Raw genomic sequence first — 22,978 nt, 5'->3', positions numbered from 1 at the left:
AATAAGATATTCCTCTAAATCTGGCTTCAAACAGGCAAAATTTCAAATATAAAACAGCCAAAAATGTTCGGCCGTCACGCTTCACGCGCCGCCGAGCGTCTGGCTCCTGCAGAAGTGCCCCCCCCCAAGGCTAAAAGTTAAACTCCTAGGCTCGCCCGCTGCGCTCGCTAGCTCGGCCGTTACACGGCCTCACCCGCCCTGCATCTTGCCGAGCTGGCCCTGCAGCTCAAATACACAGCTCGGCTGCTCGCCCACAGCTCGGCTGCTCCGTGGCCTCGCCTGCTCGATTTTACTTATTGTACTACTACTTATTGTAAGTGTGTGTGTGTGTGTTGCTGTATGCAAATTAGCACATATTTAAGTGGATCGTTTATTCTTCAAACCTTCAAACTCGTTCAATAAATACCCTGTTAGTTAAGGTGCATATTTAAGTAGATAATGCCTCATTTGCATTATGCAAACATCAAATCTGAGAAAACTGATTGTAACTGGGAAGTTTCATGGTGATAGTTACAAATGTCACCCTATTCACCTGCCATGTCTCGTCTTGAAGCACTTGAATACAAATCTGTTTCACACTAAGCAAAGGTGTGAATTACAAGATTTATATTTACAGCCATTTAGCTGACACTCATCTGTGGTGACTTACACTGAGTGAGCTGCCCAGGCTGTTCAGTGTGTTGCTCACATGATACAGTCTGCTCTTATAGCTCTATTAATACACACTGATACAGTCTGGTCTTATTGTAAGTATAGCTCTATTAATAGACACGGATACAGTCTGCTCTTATTGTAAGTATAGCTCTATTAATAGACACTGATACAGTCTGCTCTTATTGTAAGTATAGCTCTATTAATAGACACTGATACAGTCTGCTCTTATTGTAAGTATAGCTCTATTAATAGACACGGATACAGTCTGCTCTTATTGTAAGTATAGCTCTATTAATAGACACTGATACAGTCTGCTCTTATTGTAAGTATAGCTCTATTAATAGACACTGATACAGTCTGCTCTTATTGTAAGTATAGCTCTATTAATAGACACTGATACAGTCTGCTCTTATTGTAAGTATAGCTCTATTAATACACATTGAGAGGATATTTGCACAAATCACCATCTTATTTGAGACATCATCGTCGTGAACAGTACCGGTTTTGAAAAGCATCCTTTGCAGCAACCAAAACTGATCAGATCAATCCCAACCACTCGACTGAGAGCCAGGAAAGAAAATTAAGCTATTCCATAACTCTAACGCCCAAAAGGAATATTGATTTATTCCCATGCACTGCTTTATATCCTGTATTGTAAGTTTATATGCTGAGAGAGCAAGAGGGAGAGAGACGCGCACAGATAGCGAGTGGACTATTTCTTTATCTTCTCGCTGTTTGATGGCAAACACTGAATTTGCAAACGAGGGCAGGGTAGAATTCAAATGTCGAACAGTGGTTTTAAATCAGGGAGAGGAACGGCCGAGCACATTTTATACCGTAGATGATATGGTACAATTTCACGACACTGTTATCGTGAATTCCCAAGAGCGAGCGGGGGAAAGCACATAGATATGCTCAAGGTGTTGATCTATGTGGCTCAGCCGCGTGTGATGCTCGATACGTCAATGCACTGTAGAGCACTTCACATTTAGATTTCTTTAAAGGACCCTTTGAAGTGTGAGATAGAGTTGAAGTGTGTGATGCAGTGCTTCTATGTCCTAAGGAGTCCCACCAGGAGGGGGAGATACAGGGTTTGTCTGTGGCCCGAGGGGGACATTGGGGAGCATAAAAATATCATTAAAATGTTTTATACCTTATCTGAAACAGCGCTTTGGAACCTGAACTGCCTTTGAACAACTCCCATCCATGTACACCTTAAAGGGAAGTTTCAAGATCTTTACAAGTCTAGCTGACTGTAAAGATCATCATGCCTCAAAAAAATATATATATGTCATAATTTGTTATGTCTCAGAAATCGGCAGCTTAGGTTAGCATTTTGTCAGCTATGCTAGTGTTAGCAAGACAGTCAATGGGGAATGAAAAAATATCTCTTCACATTGCATGCAAGCCATCCGAATCACTTCCATAAGACAGGAGTAATGTTAACATTAAATATTGTATTAATTGTATAATTGTAATTTTATTAGAATTATTTTTTACCAACAGAAACCGATTGCCAATCCTATAATAAGAATGCGAAGTGTCTGTGTGTGAGCAAATTGTGTTTGGCCACAGCTATGGAATTTTACATGTGATCGCGCTGAATCTTTCAGGAAGTGTAGAAGTGTAAAGAGCACCCCTGCAGGTGACTTAACGGAGCTGGATTTTTGAATTAGATAATTAGGACCAACTAAATTAATGGGCAAAAATGGCTAATTAGTGGGCAAAATTAGTCAACACAAGTTCAGCACCATGGAGAGCTCCATTCATTAGCTACTAATGGAGCTCACCTGAGTGGAAGAGCACAGCTGAGCCAAGTTGGAATCAGCCAGGGACCTGGACTATGAAAGCCCTCTGGGGAGAGAGATCAGAGGCTCCATGACAATTCTGTGAGCGAGGCCTGACTAAATGGCCAGTGAGTGTGTGCTCCAACAGGTATCAGAATCACAACTATAATAAGAATGCAAAGTTTCTAAAACAGCTGGATACACTGCAAGGGTATACCACTATTATGTCAAAACAAACAAGACTAGGTCAAAACCTACTAAGGCTGGACCGTGTGCCACGTGCCATGGCTGACCAATGGTGTAACGTCATCATTCATTCATTTAGTCAGTCAGTCAGTCAGTCAGTCAGTCAGTCAGTAACATACATTTGCGTTTATAGGGCTGTTCCCATTGTTGCGGGCCAGCCAAAAGCATGGGTGTGAAAATCTGTAAACCTAAATATCCTAAATGAAAAACTTCCTTCTAAGAATCCAGAACCTTGCCTGTAAAGAAGCAAAGTCCCTTATATCAATTTGAAACTATTTCATGACATAATAATGTAATGCTAGAAGAAAAAAAATCAACTGTTGCATTCTCAAATTGCAATTTGGCGTTCTCATTTGATCCAATTTGGGAGTTCTTGGCTCAATTCCCTGAAGTCTCAGAGGAAATCCCCAGCAGTAGACTCAGTCTACTAGACTGGCAACTTATTAATCAAAAGGAGCACGGAGGTGAAATAATGAATTATGCTACTGAAGAGTAGCTCACACGGCCTATAGAACATTATGCTAATAGTCATTATCACAGTTCAATGGACAATGATATGCTGCATTTACAGAGAATCCTAGATGGGCTCCTTCTAATTGAATACAGACAGCAGACAGGTTGGCCTAGTGGTTAGAGAGGCTATACTGTAATTGGAAGGTCTTAGGTTTGATCAGCCATGTGTGCTGACACAGTGCTTTAGGCAAAGGCCTAAAATGTAAGAAAGAATGAATACTAGTTCTCCCTGGATGAAGCACAAATCTCCTTGGACATACTTACTGGGCAAAAACCTATTTGTAAATGTATATATGCGGCTAACTGGAAAACAATGATTTTACAAACCTTCAATCGTCCACCCGTAATATCTTGTTAATTACCCCATGTTTAATATTTATCAATCGCAGATGCCTCATACTGTACGTGTTCAATTTCTCAAAATGTTATCATGTTGTATGATTTATGTCTATTGATCTTTATTGTCTACTTGTCTTGTGAATTGTGTTGTAAAGCCTTTTTTATGGACCTTAGGAAGACTATTGGTTTCTGAGGTGTTAGCTATTGGCTATAGGAATAAAAACCTAAAAGAGCACAAGGGGCAGACATCGATCTATTCTCGAAGTGCGCAGCGCAGCAGCACACTCCACGTAGGATCTGTGGCTGCGTGGTGCGTGGGTTGTTTTAACCTTAAGTTGGTCTCAAAGTTGAAATACTGGGAAAAAGAGGGAGTGGATGAGAGAGAAGAGAGAGTAACAGAAACATATGGAAGAAAAACAGAGAAAAGGGATAAAAAGGGGAATGAAATGAGGGATAGAGAGAAATAGCACATTAGCACATATGGATTAGCTGCCTCTCCTTCCCAGGCCCTGCTGCAGCCCTGCAGATGTGCGGCTCTGACCGTGCAGCCAGCCAGTAGCGGTCGTGTCTTAATTAACGAGCAGACATCTGATCAATAAGTGAGGAACGATGGAGAGGGAGACGCGAAAGGTGGGACAGCCCGCATGGTTCAAGGTTTTTGTTTTCCGTTGATGCGGAATAACATTAGAAATCGATAGCGCAGCTCGCCTCGCTATACACTCCCTGATGACTTTTCACTCAGGAGAGGTGGAGAAAAAAAGACCTTTCCACCTTTTCCTTGTTTCTTCTTTTACCCATCACTTTTCTATCATACATGACCATTCTATAGGGAGATTTGTTACGCTTTTTGTCAGGGCATTCTTGTCCTCCATTGCTGTTTTTGCTTGTAAACCCAGTGTTCAAAGAAATTAAATTCATTCTGCAGCTGCAGCCATTTAGAGTTGCTCTAGATAAGAACGTCAGCTAAATAGGTGCATTGTGATAAATAAAGGCCGTCCTGTACCTTAAATCCATCTTTATAAACTTTCTGCAACAATTCTTTGATTCTTAAAGCAGCTACGATGAACTTTTAACTGGTTATGAAACAGTCAAAATGTAAGACTGATGCCTCATATCTTACCTACATCAGCAAATGAGACCATCAGTCTTTGCAAATGCTTACGTGCCCTGGTCGAGACAGTGGTACTTCCTGTGTTCACGTCCGACTCAAACTGCTTGTAATTCTTTTTCTGTCCAGTGAACCAATAGCGTCGTTAACCTTATGCAGCAAATAAAACAGCAGGGGAGGCTAGATGTTCAGGCGGGCTTGGAGAAGCCCTGGCGCAGCTCAGCCGACCCACTGGCCACAGCGGGAGGAGACTCGGTGTTCAGGAAATGCAGTCTTCATTTTGGGAGAACACTACCGCTTTTGTCCACAGGGGCCACTATAATCGACACAAAATGAAAGTTCCTCGTAGCTGCTTCAAAAGGAAAAAATCCACCCTTGGATACTCATCAATCATGAATCTGTGATGCGTGCCAGGAGATATTTGTGATGATGTGTTGTAAATCCCTTTCTTGGTGTACAGTGCCCACTTTCGCCCAACCTGCCTTGTCTACTTTTAGGCTACTTGGTGATTTCCTATGTTTCCCTTTCAACAACCTCCAGAGTACGAGTGTGAACTTGTTGCACTCAGGCAGCTGTGGGTTATACAGTATGTGTAGGTGAAGGGAGTCAGTGATAGTATAGTAAGAGCACAAGTGTTTTTCCAGTCACCCCAGTGGAGTAGTCTACGTGACACGCACCACGAAACAACTCTCCAAGCTAAAGTCAAAAGTATACCCAAAACAAACCCATAACTCAACATGTCTTGTACTGTAGGTGCATTGTATACATTGCAACATTTTTATGTAATCTATTTTTTCCCACAGCACTGGTAGCAGGCTAGGCCGGGATCAGAAGATGCAAAAGTTAGGACATTGAACATTCACTCACTCATGGACGTTTAGTGAAGCGGGTGGGGCTAGGGTAAAGGGATAGGAAGGTCCTAGACAGTCTGGATTTGAGGGGTGGGTAGGGGGAGTGGCTAGGTGGTTATGGGTGGTGGGAGAGGTCGTGGTCAGGAAACGGGCGGGGCTAAGGAAGAGGGGCCGTAGCTAGGGATAGGAAGGTTGTAGACAGTCGGGGTTCGAGGGGTGGGTAGGGGGAGTGGCTGGGGGGGGGGGGGGGTGAGGGTGGTTTGGGATAGGGTTAGGGTTAGGACCGTTTTCCGTGTTGAAAAAAAAGCTGTGTTGTTGAGGTACCCCCCAAACATTGCCTAAAGTGCCATAAGGCTGCATGCCATGGCCACACCACTGTTCCATGGGTATTGTGCTTGTTATGTAATGTATAATCTAAACCAAACCTTGTTTTGCTATGCAAATAATCCCCCCCCCCCCCCCATTAAAAAAAAAACTACTAAACTATAAATAACTACTTAAGGTTTCATTTGTGGATAAAACCTAAGGGGGTAGGGGGGGGGGGGGTCCACAGGTTTTAGCCGGATTCCTGCTACTGAATTAATAAATATATTCTGACATTTAAGTGTCGTACCTGTATCCATCCATGGCCGGAGCACTGTCATCACATTCACCAACCTACAGTATCTGCAGGTTGCCTGACACAGCAAATATTCAGCTGAGCTGTGTGTGAATGAAAGTTTCTAAGTGTTTGTGGGGTATTCTGGGCATTCTCAGACAGGATGGCCATTCTGTGATAAGACTTCCACATGGTGCTAGCCAGAAGGCTGCTGAGGCTGGTGGAAACACTAATCAGTCTCTCCCCACCCGCCTCCATCACCGCCTTTCAAGTGAGTTACTGATCCACCTCTGGACAGAAATTGTATGTTTATTTTCTTTTCTTTCTCACGGCAAACTTTTGGTGGAAAATTGAATTTGATGCCCAAGGGCAGGATGGAAAATTGGGCAAAATAGCTTATTTTCCCCCATCCCACCTTTTGCTACTCTTTCTAATGAATGGCAAAATAAGATATCTACGGGAGATGGTATTCCGTGCTGGGTACCAGGCCTTGCAATTTAGAACCCATCAATTCATGTTTACAGCAAGAGTGTAAATATGGAAAGAATATGAATACTAATGAACAAGTATCTCTCTGATGGGCCTGAAGTGGGAATATCATATGGCAACAACACATTACTGTTTGTTTTGTCACATGCTCTAAGACACAGATTCTCAACCTTTTTCATATCAAGGACCCCTAATTTAGAACACATTAGAGCCACAGACCCCCATTTGATGAGATTTTGTCTCTTGAACCCAAATGTGAGAATATTTTTTTATTGTTAGATATGATTTTGTCCAGAATTCCATGACTATCTGCATTGCAGGTAGAGAGATAACAGTGAAACTATGATCAAAATAGTCATTCTTCTACTACAGTCTTTAATTGTGTTAACTTCTTGTAAATGAAACAATGCTGTAGTTTAACAACTCAGAATTTTACTGGGGACCCTCTGGAACCCCGTCAAGGACCCCTGGTGGTCGTTGGACCCCACATTGAGAACCACTGCTCTACGATACTAAACATCAAACAAGTATTGTAAATATTCTGCTGGTTATGAAAGCTCATGTTGTGAAACTACTCCGATTTTGTAACAAGCTGTCAAAGCTGATTCAAAGAAACAACTTGAAATCTCTATAGATCCTGAGGATTTGTGTTATTCACAGCAAAAAGATGTATCTCCCTCAAACATAAAACCTCATGGATGAAACCATAAATCTACACTCATTATTAAACAGGGAAAGGCTAAATTTGGAACCACAGCCTGGCAATTCATAACATCTCATGGTCTCCCAGTTTCTCCTGCTTCACACTGATGTGTCCCTGATGGTTACCATTTAATCAGCGGAAAATGCTCTTAATTACAAGATTAGTCTCCTACCAATTAGCCATCGTGCTAATGGTTCTAATCTGCCATTGAAGTCGACTGAATTTTAATTAGGGACTAACTGTTTCAATTCACCTAGGGCCCATCGGATGGGTCATTACCAACCCAGTTATCCTCATATAAACCAACTGCAGCAAGCAACACAGGTCCCCGCCTGGAGAGCAGCTGTAGAGGCTTTACGACCATCATGTGGTCCATCTGCATGCGTCATGAAATTACAATGTTTCCATTCCCTGGAAATCACAGAGACTTTCTTATGACTCAGTGATGGAAATATTATATACTGCAACACTCAAATTGTGACTGAACTGTATTCAATTTCACTGAAAAAGTGAAAATAATGAGTATAATAATGAGTGGGCTGTGCTGCTACAGTTGGAGTGCAAATACAGTAAGTCAACAATACAGTTGGTTGAGTGTGTTTGATTAAGGAGCACTCGAGGATATTTGTATATGCATTTTATCTTTGTCTGCAATCTTTGGACCTTTTTCATCTGCAGAAATTATAATGACTTAATAATAGTAATTAATAATTCATTTGATTGCTTGTCATTTTAGACGTCTTACCCACAGGCCTGTTGAAGGTTGTATACGGTGATAGCAGATGAGATGCAGAAAGTAAGCGCTGATATTGAGATGTTGAATCACTCCTTCAGTTTGTCACAGACAAAAAAGAACAAAAGGCCAGCACTCAAAAAAGTCCTTTAGGTTTTTTAATACTTAGCTTGTACACAGCAACAACGAACGCGTTTCAGCGGGTAGCCTTCATCAGCGTTGTGCCGAGACAAGCGGACATGGCGTATATACATGTATACAATGTGTACAATTACCTGGTAACTGTTTTGATGATTGAATGTAGTTCCGGTTTGATTGTATATATACGCCATGTCCGCTTGTCTCGGCACAACACTGATGAAGGCTACCCGCTGAAACGCGTTCGTTGTTGCTGTGTACAAGCTAAGTATTAAAAAACCTAAAGGACTTTTTTGAGTGCTGGCCTTTTGTTCTTTTTTGTACGTTTCTACCTTGGCCCTGCACCTTAAAGGAGAATTTCGTTTTTTTTTAACCTGGACCCCTCTCCTCACATTAATTATGATCTGACGACTCACCCAGTGATCTCCGCAGCGTTTCTGTGCCGTCCTACGCGTTGTTTTGAGATCAATACTCTCCAATCCAGTCGTAAAATAGAGCTCCGTGGGGGCCAAGTGGCAGCCTGTCTTTCCTGCATCTAAATAGCCAGTTTTATTCCCGTTTTTGCCACATATCGTCATAATCTCATCCCTCAACAACCACCAGACTGATATTTCCTCCCGGGCTGTTTCCTGGAGTCTCCCAGGGATCAAATTACCTCATTCGTGATCTCGGTCACCAAGTCTCGTCAAGTCCCGCGATACTTTCCTGCCGGCTGGCCAACTACAGGTAGTTGGCCAGCCGGCAGGAAAGTATCCAGTAGACTGGATTGGAGAGTATTGATCTCAAAACAACGCGTAGGACGGCCAGAAACGCTGCGGAGATCACTGGGTGAGTCGTCAGATCATAATTAATGTGAGGAGAGGGGTCCAGGTTAAAAAAAAATGAAATTCTCCTTTAACTGACTTCAATTTTGAAGTGTGCTCGCTACTGCTGTTGTTTGATATGTTACAGAGACATGAGGTCTGACATGTTTCACATCCAGGTTAAGACGATGAATTAAAAGGGGAAACATGGCAATATTAAGCACACTCGTAGTAATCAAAAACCTTAACGGGAAACTTTTTTTTTATTCTACTTGAATTGGCAATAATGTTTTAAAGTAAAAAGTCAGTATTAAGTCAATTCAACCCTGCAGGACTTACTTATGACATGACACAATGATTTTTGATATTATATTATGGGATTATGAGATTTAAGTGGAATCTTGATGAGAGTGTGTCATTAAAAGTCAAGCATTAAAACCCGTCCCTTCACCACGACCCACTAGAACAGGAAGCGCTCTCAGCTCACTGTCCTTGTCAAGTTAGGGTTTATAGGTTAATACGTATAATTTAGGAGGCTATGAGTTCATCTGCAGCTCAGGCTGAGCTTTTCTCCCCAATTCACACTGATTTGTCGGGTCTTATATGGAAGTGAGATCTTTACGATCACCACTAAGTGTAGAGCTTCTGGTGTGTCCAGAAGGATGGCCGTTTTGGGGGACACTGTTCATAGACTATTCATCTTTGATGCTCAGTCAGTTTCATTCACTTATCTGTGACAATAGAGTACCACAGGGGTGACATCTTTTTGTAGGCCAACCCAGAAGTTCCTGCACTTCCGGTTCTTTCGTCTCAAAGTCAATGGGATTTTTGTATGGGGATTTTGTTTAAATGGCGGAAATAAGGTCTGTGGTTAACAACAGTTTATGAAACTGCGAACTTTGTGGTCAGCACAAAGAGATCATTTAAATACCAAATGACTGAAACCTAAAACCCCCGGGGTCTTACTCTTACCTGCCCTGCACCTTGATGTCGGAGATGGCGTAGAAGTATCTGGACAGGTTGTTCTCGTCCACCATGGTGGCTCCAGTGGCTGGCTTCAGCAGCTTAATCCTCAGATCGGTGATGGTGAAGAAGTCCCTCAGGTTCTTGGTGGTGTCCAGCTGGCCGTACAGCGAGGCCATGTTGTGCAAACGGGGCCCGGCGAACAGGGCGAAGCGGTCCTTGATCTCGAAACGCACCGTCTTGTCGTTCTTCCACACATAGCCTCGGGAGTAGTCCTCAGTGCAGATGATGTCCAGCAGGGTGCGCTGGGTGATCTCATTCACCGTCTTGGGCTCCATGGTGAAGGCGTCCAGGCAGTCGGTGGCGTAGAACTGGTAAGGGGTCCAGGTACGGCCATAGTCCAGCGACTTCTCCAGGACCATCTGCTCAGGCCGGCCCGACTCAAAGGTCAGCACAATGTCGTCGGTCAGCTCAATGGTCTTGTTCCACGACAGCGTGATGTTGACCTGCAGCGGCTTCGGGTATTTCTTCCATGAGGTGGACTGCCAGAAGGTTGTGGGGTTGCGACCCTCAAAGTCAAACATCAACTCGGGGGGATGGGCCAGCTCCTCAGTGGTGGCATCGCATTCATTGTTGCACATATAAGGATTCTCCTGTAGAACAAATAAAAATACAGATTATGTATAAGTGCACAGACATTACAATAACCATATACAAACATTTTTGCTATGGTAAATCTCAGCATCCAATATACCGTACATGTATAAGGTGTAATCCATAGCATACAGTTACAATGTTTTATGATTGTTTTGACTCGGTTTTCACAGCAGAGTTTGACTTGAAAATAACTCCTAGTACTGTATATCTGTAACTGTTTATCCCAGCACCAGAACAATGCGTTTGTTCCTTTACTGTAATCCTGAAAATAGAATTGTCAGTATTGAATTACGCCACCACACAAAAAATTATTCTTATTACAGTAAAAACAAATTATTTGGTTGATTATTATATAGTGATATTTTTATTAGTTAAGTTAAGTTATCCTTTATTTATCCCCATGGTGAAATTCATCCTCTGCATTTGACCCATCCTCTACTAGGAACATTCCTAGAACAAGGAGCAGTGGACAGCCAAAGTGCAGCGCCCGGGGACCAACTCCAGTTCTTTTGCCATTGCCTTGGTCAGGGGCACTGACAGGAGGATGTACGAGTACGGGAGAACATCCACACAGAAAGGACCTGGGACGGACCGGGATTCGAACCCGGGACCTTCTTGCTGTGAGGCAACAGTTCTAATGACTGAGCCAATGAGCCAATGAGCTGAATGTGTGTCCGACATTGGCAAAATGAATGTGATGGTGTCTATCATGATGTGAGAAATGCACAAAAAGCCAGCTCCATTAGGTCTAAAACACAAAATGTATGCAAAAGGAGATGATACACAGATATGACGTACACTGGGCATGGAATTAAGCTTGACCCATTGTTGGCAAGCGTGCTAAAGAGTGTTTTACATAATCACTTTTCAGGTTTGACTATTTCTGTCTGTTTCTGTTGCATTTTATCAGAGAGCAGTGCTCCATGCAAAGTGAGAGGCACATGCAGTACTGTAGCTCTACAGTGCTAATACTGTACATTTTTTATCAGAATTGATCGGCATGATGGTAAAAAGTTGGCTTTTTACATAAAGACTTTTGTACATTGAAACTCTGTTGTGAAAATTGGGCCAAAATTAAAAATGTAAAGATGCTCTGTGTACTTTGGAAGGAAATTTAAACCTGTGAAATGTCAAAAGTGGTTATGAAATAGCTTTAATTAGTATTGAATCTTAATGTTGTCTGAAGAAAACAGGAATCCCAGAACACTTGTTAGTTGGAGAGTAATTAGATGTGGTATAGTGCTATCCTCATACCAAATTTACGGACACTTTGCCTGAGATGTTCCTTTTCCAATGTCCTCTTCCTATCATGATTCTGTTGGCATACACACGGTCGGATTGCAATCACATTCAGGCACAACGTGCATTTTATAATCTGCCCAAGCAACGGCCGCCCTACAGCTGCAGAGACACTGACCCCCCTCATCAACATTACACTGTGGACCCCATATCCTTTTTCACCAGCGCTGCTGTCGACACTGCCACCCAAATTGCCAGAGTAATTGATATTCCTGTGTGGTATTTCAGCTGAGATGGGAGTGGAATCCCGATGAGTGTTTCTTATGAAACACGCAAAGGGACATGCATTTTTCATGGGCTTGTGTCTGCCCTGTACCATCGACACCCACTAGCTTGGGATGTTTGTGTGTGTGTGAGTGAGAGAGAGAGAGAGAGAGAGAGAGAGCTGTGTGTGTGTGTGTGTGTGTGTGTGTGTGTGTGTGTGTGTGTGTGTGTGTGTGTGTGTATGCGTGCTTGTTTGTTGCAGTGTGTGTGTGTGTGGAGGGGAGGGGGTGTGTGAGAGAGAGGGAGCGAGAGGGCCCTCTGCATGTGTGTGTATGTATGTACTGTATGTATGTATGTGTGTTTGTTTGTTGCAGTGTGTGTGTGTGTGTGTGTGTGTGTGTATGTGGAGGGGAGGGGGTGTGTGAGAGAGAGGGAGAGAGAGGGCCCTCTGCGTGTGTATGTATGTGCGCTTGTTTGTTGCAGTGTGTGTGTGTGTGTGTATGTGTGTGTGTGTGTGTGCATGTTTGTACTTGTGTGTCTGCTTGTGTGTGCCAGAGAAAGAGAGAGAGAGAGAGAGAGAGAGGGAGGGAGGGAGAGAATTCTCTGGTTGTCTTGTTTGTGTGCTTGTGTGCTTGTGCATGAGAGCGAGAGTGCTCTGCTTGTGCATTCATGTGTGTGTGTCCTTATGTGTGTGTGTGTGTGTGTGTGTGTGTGAGTGACAGAAAGAGAGAGAGTGAGTGAGTGAGCGCGAGGGAGCACAAGATGCACTCCAATTGACATTCATCTCACCTCTGCTCCAGGAACAATGGGGCTAAGCGCTGATGAGATTCAGATCAACTGTAAAGCGGTTCGATAATCAGCAATCATCTGACACTCTACACGGAAAAGCATCTAAAGGTGAGAGAACAGTACGGCAGTGTTGCTCCGTTATCTCTCCAGGATTGCAATGCATCCAAGCAGGACGGTCTGGCACTTTGTCAAGAAGTGGAGATCATTGGCAGGAATGCTGATAAGCAGCAAACACCATTATTCTTTATATAAAAATAAAACAAGAAATAAAAAGACCAATGGCCGCTCTTAGTCTTTGAGAAAGGACGCTACATTACACTTGCCAGGGAAGTTGTCTTATTTGACGGTTTATCATCTTCGCAAAAGCTTGCCACTTCTCAGGAAAAGAGTGTGTCACTTCCCTCTGCGAGATACTGATCGTGTCGTCGGGCTCGTTTTTATTTCCCGTGGGACCGCGATACGCTATCAGTGTGGTTTCTGCACGTGACCTGCTCCTCAGCCAGACCAGATAACTAGGAGATAAGGTAAAACATGAGTGAGGGATTGCGGGTCACTAAGCATATGCTCCGCTGACGTGAAGGTGTGTCGCATGGTCCAATTAGGCGGGTAACGAGGCCAAGGGTTAGGCTGCTGAGACAGAGAGGGAGAGAGTGGGCTTCTGGGTAGTGCAGCGGCAGATTCCCTGCCTACTAGGGTTGTCAGAAGTATTGATAGTTTCGATAAAAATCAATACTAAAAATTTGAAACGGATACAATAGGACGAATCAGCGTGACGTCACTACCACCCCAAAATGCGTAACCCCGCGGCAGTTAACTAGTATGAGTTGTGCCAAACAAACTTTAATATCTTAAGTTTTAAATTGTAAACACGGTCAGCCGGCTAGAGTCAGACACTCAAACTCAGGCTTCATAGGGTTCCATTGCCGTTGCCACCCAGTGACGTGGTTTGTTTACCAAAATGCTGCTCGGCCGATCCCTCGTATACTCATTTGCAACAGGTATCAATACTATCGATAAGTATCAATACTAAAAAATGTAAACGGATACAATAGTAATTTGCAACAGTATCAATATCAGCAGTGCTTTCTCTTAATGAAAAATCAAACGTACTACTACTGATTTCTCCCTCCCTGTCATTGGTGGGTATCTGTTGCTTCAACAAGCTCAAAGTGTTCTGATCTGCTGATGACTAGAGCAGGGGTAATCTGCTGTGTAAGTGCAAAGTTTTTAATGAGTTTTATCAGGCCTAGATTATGGAGAAGCGTACGTCTGTCCATCCATCTGTCTTTGTTTAGAGTCTTGATGTGTTGTCATCCCCCCGCGTGGTATCGAAAATGGTATCGAGTATCGATATTTTCTTGGGTATCGGTATCAAAGTAGAAATTGTAGTATCGTGACATCCCTACTGCCTACCAACACGAGGGTCGCAGGTTCGAGACCACGTGTTACGTTCGGCTTGGTCGGGCGTCCATACAGGCACATTTGGCCGTATCTACGGGTGGGAAGCCGGATTAAGGGTATGTATCCTGGTCACTGGACTAGCTCCTCCTCTGGTTGGTTGGGGGTGCCTGTTCGGGGGGCGAGGGGAACTGGGGGGAATAGCGTGATCCTCCCACGTGCTGCGTCCTGCCGGTGAAACTACTCACTGTCAGGTGAAAAGAAGCGCCTGGCGACTGCACATGTATCGGAGGAAGCATGTGCTAATCTACAACTGTCGGCAATGACCGGGACAGCAGTGGGAATTGGCCAAGTACTTTTGGGGAGAAAATGGGAGAAAAATCTGAAAGAAAGAAAAAAGATTTAAAAAAAAGAGGAGAGAGAAAGAGACTTGCTTGTAATTGTTAATGGAACTATGTACCGGTAGATAAAAAATTTCACATCTGAACAAAAAACATCCTCCTCTCACCCACTACACACGCCCAGCCAACATGAAGCCATCCTTGAAGGACAACATAACCAGTGATACACCCACATAAAGGGAATGAGAGAGAGAGGGAGAGCGATAAGAGAGAGAGAGACAGAGAGCGAGAGAGAGAGAGAGACAGAGAGAGAGAGAGAGAGACAGAGAGCGAGAGACAGAGAGAGAGAGAGAGAGAGACAGAGAGAGTTAGAGCGTAATAAGTAGGATGCGGCCTGCCTGGGTTAGGCCACAGGGACTTTGTTGTATTGTTGCAGCATCAAGCGTTTACCCCTGATGTGTGCTGAGGCTCATTATTATTGTCTACTTCAACAGCCTTGGAGGTCTGCTCAGAGTATGACAGTACATGGAGAGAGAGAGAGAGGGAGAGACGGGAAGAAAGATATGGAGGGAGAGAGAGAGAGAGAGAGAGAGAGAGAGAGAGAGAGAGACACAGAGGTTGCCATTCAAGAGCACAAATTTTCACTTCTATTTGTTTCATTTGATGTCACGGTGACTGGGTTAGGCTGCCTTTGTCTCTCCGAAAAACCAGAGTGGTTCTTCCCAGGTGTTGTTGTGTGAAGAACTCCGACCGCTGCGTCCGTGGCTAATGAGGAAAACAATTGTCCCGGCTGCACAGTGGAGAACAGAGTCAATAGAAGCTGTAAGACAGAGACATTTCCCCCCCCCCATCACGGCAGGAGAAGAAGCTGCTAGCAGAGCGGTGAAAAAGCAGTACATAAATTCAATCCATAATCATTCTCTCGTCGCCTGCCCACGACTCCAGGCCTTCAGGGAAGTGATCATTCTAACCCAGGAGGGCTTTTCCTACGGGAGCTGCCTAGGGACAAACCTTTCATAAAACACCTATCATCATCAATAATACTCAATGACGCCGGGGCACTTTTCCAATCACACATTAAGCGACATGTATTTGTATTGATTCGAACGCCACCATAGTGGAACGCCTGAGTGCAGCCCAGTGAAGGTGGAGGGATGGAGACTTAGAGAGAAAGGTCAAGACCTTCCATTGGGTTCCTGTGGCGCTTATTTAATGACAAAAGCAGCGCCTTATGAAGATCAATCCCGTCTTTGGTGCCTCACTGCTACGCCGCGGGCCAGCTATCGGAAAAGAATAAGGTTTGATCCGTTACCTGTGATCACGGCCACGCGAGAGGGAAATGGTCAAAGGAGGATTAGAAAAGGAAAAGAAAAAGAAAAGAAAAGGAATCTTTATTTATTCATAGTTTCTAACAACATGAGATTTAAAAAAAATAAAGACCTATAGCCTTACAAAATGATTGCTGGCATGAGCTAAATTTAGCATGGATTAGAACTCAAGTTACAAACGATTTTAAATCCACTGCTCACCTAACCGTAACATTTTGATGATGTCGTCACTTTTGACGGAGTAAAGGTGCTTTGTATATTGAGGAATCAGGTAATCAACTTTCTAAGGTGCTTGAACCGCAAGTTTTTCCTGTAATGAAATTAATTAATTTGCAGAATCCCATTAGCTCGTGCACAGCAGCCAGCTAGTCTCCCTGGGTCGACAAATAATGACATTACATTATAATGGTGCCGGGGCCTCTAATGGCTGCTCGCTTACTGTATTGCTGACATCTCTATTGGCACCATATAGCGGCTCTGTAACTGAGCCCAGCTGGTTTCTATCAGTGCTATGTCATCCATCCGGCAGGCAGGCAGGCAGGCAGGCGTAGTGCGTAGAGCCCTGAGCAGCAAGTCTGTGCCTGGTCACAGCTAATGATCTCTGCAGCCTATAAGGTCAATCCAATATCAGGGTGTCGCACTAAGAGAGCGGGAGGGACACGGAGCAAGGAACTGGGGGAGAGAGAGAGACAGAGAAAGAGAGTGTGAGAGTGAGAGAGAGAGAGAGAGAGAGACGAGACCCTTCATCCACACTCATGCACATGTGAGTGCTATCATAATTAGTGCCTCCGAGCCAGCTCTGCTGCCGGACACTACTTGTATTCGCCTATATCCGAGGAAGTCCAACTTCCCATGCATGACAATACACCAAACTTTGTACAAAGGTCCAGTCCCATGCCAAACTTCGTCAACGCGAATTTGGCACCAATAGTCCTGATGGTGGCGCTACACCAACCGTCTAAAGTTCTAAAATGTATACCAAATCAGGCTATGGCTTTGCAACTTTCACCAAAATGTAGGCCCAAGTGACGAAAAACGTTTGTAAACTCCAACCTATCGCAAATGATGCAGTCCAAAAACTGAAAAACTGCAAATACTGTAAAACTAATAAAAACCCTACTCTTCCCACATTTTTTCTTCAAATGACACCAAACTGATCCGTCAGACTGTCCAACACAAAAGTATCAGATTTTCGATTGATCAAAAAATTGAGCCCACGGTGCATCAAAATGTTTGACTGTAAACGGCACTGTAAACAGCCACTGCAAATTCTCACTAAATAAACCTTGAATGTTCATAAAAAATGACATCTTGCTGTCATGATAGATGAAGTATGCTACATGTCAATATCCTGTTATACATGTAGTATTTGATTATATTAATGTTATTTTGTTTCATTGATTCTTGTCTGATGTTTGAAGTCTGAGGTTTCTTCCCAACTGCCATCCACCTGAGACCCAAAAGCCCCCACAATTCAGGACTTTATCATTCCCTGCTCTCCATGATGCCCCGTGAGCACAACAGGCTCAGTAACGGGCTGGGGTCCACCCCCCCCCCCTTCCCCCCTCCCCAAGGCAATTATATGTCACTTTAAAGGAATTTTTACTTTACGCTTTATACTTTGAGGTTGTTTTCTGTATTGCTCCATCTTCTAATGATGTGACTTGCTGCATAAGTCAAATTCCTTCTTTGTAATATAATTACTTACTATGGCTATTAAAATGAATCTTGAAATTTGAGAGAGAGAGGGGGGGTGCAGCTTGAGCTGGGAATAGGATGAATAATTCCCAGATATTCTATAAGGCAATTGGGACAGCGAGGCTCAGTGGATATTTAGATGTAATTTCATGGCTGCGTTTAAGAGTTTAAAAGGTTTCAATCATGAGAATCAATGAACCATGACAAGACTGAACAACACCATACAGAATATATCACACACACACACACACACACACACACACATATGCACGCATGCACACACACACGCGCACGCACACGCGCGAACGCACGCGCACGCACACACACACACACACACACACACACACACACACACACACACACACACACACACACACACACAGACACACACACACACACACACACACACACACAGTTGTGAACACACACACACACACACACACACACACACACACACAGTTGTGAAATAAGCAGATGTTAAAGTGAGTGACATATGGCCTTTGAGATTGACAAGCGTAACCTCCGGATGATGTGCGTTTTGACACAAGATGTGGCCGGGGAGATAAATTCACTGGCCAATGACAGGCCCTGCTGACGGATGGGCGCAGGCAATCCAACCAATCAGTTTGGCTGACAGATTTTCTGGACTCAGAGATTGAACTCACCTCGACCATTTTTCCCCCTCAAACCATCTTGTCTGTAAGGCAAGCTCACCGTCACTACTGTAATGTGAAATGTATCTTTATGTCATGTGATTGTGTTTTTATCCTTTGTTTCTCTGCAACTCACTTTGAGACAGTTTAGTTTAAAAAGTGCTTACAGTAATAATACATACATTTGACTGACATGCCCTTTTCAGGAGTAAGAAATACATGTTATCAGTTACAAAATAGCCCGGAGGGAAGTTTGTCCTGCATAAAGAGAGGCAGCAGCACATGACACATACTGTAAATGCTCATGCAGTAAACAAATTACAGTTACAACAGTTGGGAGCCACTGGAAGGGCATCATGACATTTCTAATCAGAGTTTGGCCGTTCTCTACCAATAACAACCAAACAAATGGCATGGAATTCAAATAACAGTCCTCCTGCCTGGCTGTCTGCCTGCCTGCCTGCCTATCTATCTATCTATCTATCTATCTATCTATCTATCTATCTATCTATCTATCTATCTATTATCTATCTATCTATCTATCTATCTATCTATCCTTCCATCTATCTATCTATCTATCTATCTATCTATCTATCTATCTATCTATCTATCTATCCTTCTATCTATCTATCTATCTATCTATCTATCTATCTATCTCTATCTATCTATCTATCTATCTATCTATCTACAGTATCTATTTTGTCTGTCTGTCTGTCTGTCTGCCTGTCTGCCTGTCTGTCTGTCTGTCTGTCTGTCTGTCTGTCTGTCTGTCTGTCTGTATAACAGTCTGTCTGTCTGTATGTATATCTGTCTGTGTGTCTGTGTGTCTGTCTGTCTGTGTGTCTGTCTGTCTGTCTGTCTGTCTGTCTGTCTATCTAAATTTATCTATCTACAGCAGTGGTACGCAACCTTGCCCTACTCAGGAGCCACATTGACAAAAAAATAATCTTTGCAAGAGCAACAATCCGATCGATCTATCGATCTATCTATCTATCTATCTATCTATCTATCTATCTATCTATCTATCTATCTATCTATCTATCAGTTTCCCTGAGTTTAAGGATGAAATTACAGTAGCAAGATACTTTCACTTTTCACTTTGCCGGTCTCTCGGTCTATCACACAGCCAGGGACGCCACCACAGGTTTCAATGTATAGATAGAGCTTGATGGAACATTGCACTTTTCTACCAGAAGCTCTTTTAAAGGTATGCAAAGTTATTCATTCTGATTCTCAGCTTTCACACATTATTTATTTCACGATTTAAAAACTCTTAAATTCATGGGAGGACACTGTGCTGTAGCATTTGCTGGACTTATTTCCCCTGGTTTGGTAGTTTAGGGTATATGTTCTACACCATCCAGAAGCCCAGATTCAGGGGAGCTACTTTGTTGAGAGCCCTTAACAGCTCCATAGCAGATCCTCTGTGGCTGAGAGAAGTGTGTCCCTCTGGAGCGGAGGTGTTGCTGGATGAATCAGCCCATCATCCTGCTCGGCCTGACACCTCCTCACCTGCCACACCACACCTCCAGACCTGTCGCTGGCCCAAACCCTCTTCATCACACCTCAATGTCCAATGTCCAATCACGGGGAGCACGGGAGGAAAAGAAGTTGACGAATGGGTTTGGCGATAACACTACTCTGGCGATTTGTTTGGTTCAATGAGTTGACCCCAACAACAAACATTATGGCGATCCCAGCTGAAGCACCGCTTGACAAAGTCACAAGTAAATACCCAAACTTGAATCAGTGCAAAAGGAACGCTTTTTATACACGACTCTCAAAATAATGTCACATTTGTGTGGTGATATACTTGATATACTGGAGACAGGCCAAAAAGGATGAGATCAAGGTGGATCAGGGTCTGTTTTGTAGAAGGGGGAACTCTCAAGGGTGGAGAGAGTGAACAGAGAGACTGGGGGTAGAGCCTTGCAGGTATAACCCCTGACGCAAGAGACAGCTGAGATGAGCCATGCTGAGGTATTGGGAGAGTCAGTGCTTTGGCAGAAACTCAATAGAGCTTTAATGACCTGCAGTCAGGGCCAGTGGAGGCTCCCACTAGAGCCGAGGTTTATACTCTACTGACCTTCAGAGAAATGAAGGACAGCATCTAACCTGTGATAGCTCATCATCTCACATGAAAGGTTTGAGGCTTGTGCAAGTCAGAGACCTGACAAGAGTAAATGTCATCTCAATAATAGCATGCATGTTTTGTACCAGGACACGCCATCTTACATGGTAGTTTGGAAACTTAATAAGCGTAGGACATTAAGGTATAAGGCTCCTCAAAAAATGATCGATCTCTCACGCTTGTATCATGCGTGAACCAGCGGCAACTGTCGGTCTCTGGGGCTGAGGCCAACGCGGAAGTGCCAAAAACTGTAGTTCCTTGAGTGGCCACTTGAGGCTGGCTCCAAAACAGAGTCATTCCTCATTCAGCCCATTCATGTTAAAATGCCCAACTTTACAGTAGAAATAATGTTTTACAGCCTGGTACAAAAAGCGGTTTTTGGTCTCTCTACTTAATTTCACCGGTCACAATGTGAATTTATACAGTGTACGTGTGTGAACCAGCGGACAACATAATATGCATCAGGTGACAGGCTTTAAGCAAATAGCACATCAAAGGCAGCGGCGGTGACGCCTGTAACTGTCGATCGGCGTGGATGTCGGATCAAAACAGAAACAAAAACTTCCCCCCGGCGCTCGTGTTTTTCGATTTGCCACATGCCAAAAAGCACTCCGCCCTTTGGAACGGAGCCCTCGCCAAAGCAGTCCCTTTGAGGACTGTCTGCAGCACAGCCTTTTGAAGTGCACGCTGCACGGCTTTGGCAAATCAACTGCGGCGTGCTGCTGCACGGACGCAGACGTGTTTGGGATTCACAGGGCGTGGGCAGGCGAGGAGAAGCGCACTTCACATTAATTAACACCTGGCCTCATTATCTGTCCCGTGTGGCACATGTCCCACTGGGGTCAATTTAACACCACTTTATTATCACGGGGGATGGGTGGGGGGGTGGGGGGGGCTTTCATGTATTTGTGTGTATACTGTATGTGAGGAATTGGATCAGAGTGACTTGTGCACGTGTAAGTGTGTGTGTCTTTGTGTGTGTGTGTGCGTGTGTGCGCGCGTGTGTCTGTGCACGCACGTGTGTGTGTGTGTGTGTGTGTGTGTGTGTGTGTGTGTGTGTGTGTGTGTGTGTGTGTGAGGGCGGATGTGTGAGGGATTAGACACTCTGTGATGTCAGGATTCCATTGAAAGCTTTAACATTGCTATAATGAGTGGATGTTTAATTCTCTTTGCTAGATCTGTCTCTCTGCGCCACTCTGTATTCCTAAGCACCCATGGGGGGGGGGGGGGGGAGAGTGTGCCTGCCTGTGTGCTCTAAAAATGTGTGTGTGTTTGTTTGTTTGTTTGTTTGTAAAATAAACACATCAAATGAATTAACAGAGACAGCTCTTGTGAACCGTATAGATAGAACATGACACTCACAAGGCCGGAGGTTGGATTCCCATGGATAATACAAACTAGACATAACTGCCTTGTGGTTGTATGCCTCCGCCAACATGGCTCCTTTCCCCTCACCCCCCTCCCTCACGAGGACCCTCCCACCACCCACATCCCCCTAGCCACTCCCCCTATCCCCCTATCCACCTCTCGAACCCCTCTCTACGACCGTCCTATCCCTATGCGCCTATTTCACATCCCACATCAAACAGCCATTTTGTTTCGAAAATGCAGGAAGTAACACAATATAAAAATCATGGCCCCTGCACTGACATAAATTGTATACAATGTCAATTTATGTCATAATTGTATACAATTTATGTCAGAAGGGGCCATTATTTTTATATCACTTTCTGCATTTTCAACACAAAATGGCTGCTTGAGGTGGTATGTGAAATAAGCGCATGGCCCATTTTGCCATGCCCACCCCCTTACTGATCACACCCACATCCCCCTAGCCACTCCCCCTACCCACCCCTCGAATCCAGACTCTCTATGACCTTAGGTACAGCCCCTTTTCCTCAATGCCGCCCCCTTCCTGGACCCCCCCACCCCCTCCCACCATCCACATCCCCATAGCCACTCCTCTACCCACCCCTCAAACCCAGACTCTCTACTAGAGGTCTCAGTTTTAGCCCGATACATTAGATGGATAAAAACATGTGCACCTAGCGGTATTAGCAGAGTTGGAAAATATCTGCATATCGGGGGGGGGGGGGGGGGGGATCCTATATGGTGCATCCCTAGACTGGAAGTGTTGAGATCTGAATAACTCAGCAAGGCTAAGCTGACCTCCTGTGAGCCACCAGACTCCCGTGGGATTTGTAAATGATGCTCTCTGTATGTTTGGCACATCCAGTGTCACATCTTGTCACGTAGCCCAGAATTCCTAAGCGCCGACCCCTGATGGGAACTTCCCATGCAATCAGCTGCGTCTGACCCAGATTAAGCCAGGTAGCAAAAACAATGACAATGAATTCTGTTATGCCAGAATGCCTCTGCAATGGATACCAATAGCTTAAAACAATCAAATATCATTATTACATTTGGACTGGTTTTCATTTAAGCGGCTTTTGAACACATTAATGTCTGCCACTGGGGTATTCTCAGTGCACTCTCATTGAGGGGGAAAAACCAGAGGACACAGACTTGCCATTTTCAATGAGATGCAGGGGTCA

General features: G+C 44.1%; 1 protein-coding gene across 1 annotated transcript in view; it reads right to left on the bottom strand.

Moving 5' to 3' along the window:
- LOC310796845 (netrin-G1-like) overlaps positions 1–22,978 on the bottom strand; it is a gene marked incomplete at both ends in the record, with an annotated part of 69,709 nt that overhangs the window by 32,704 nt on the left and 14,027 nt on the right. Inside the window, one exon of the mRNA XM_083659074.1 lies at positions 9,935–10,578. Within this exon, the coding sequence (XP_083515200.1) occupies positions 9,935–10,578 (644 nt within the window). The remainder of the gene's footprint in view (positions 1–9,934; positions 10,579–22,978) is intronic.

The sequence above is a fragment of the Poromitra crassiceps genome, assembly GCF_964638095.1.
Source record: "Poromitra crassiceps genome assembly, chromosome: 23".
In the NCBI taxonomy this organism is placed as follows: Eukaryota; Metazoa; Chordata; class Actinopteri; order Beryciformes; family Melamphaidae; genus Poromitra; species Poromitra crassiceps.
Note: the sequence above shows the minus strand (reverse complement) of the source record. Positions and strands in the feature narration are given on the sequence as shown.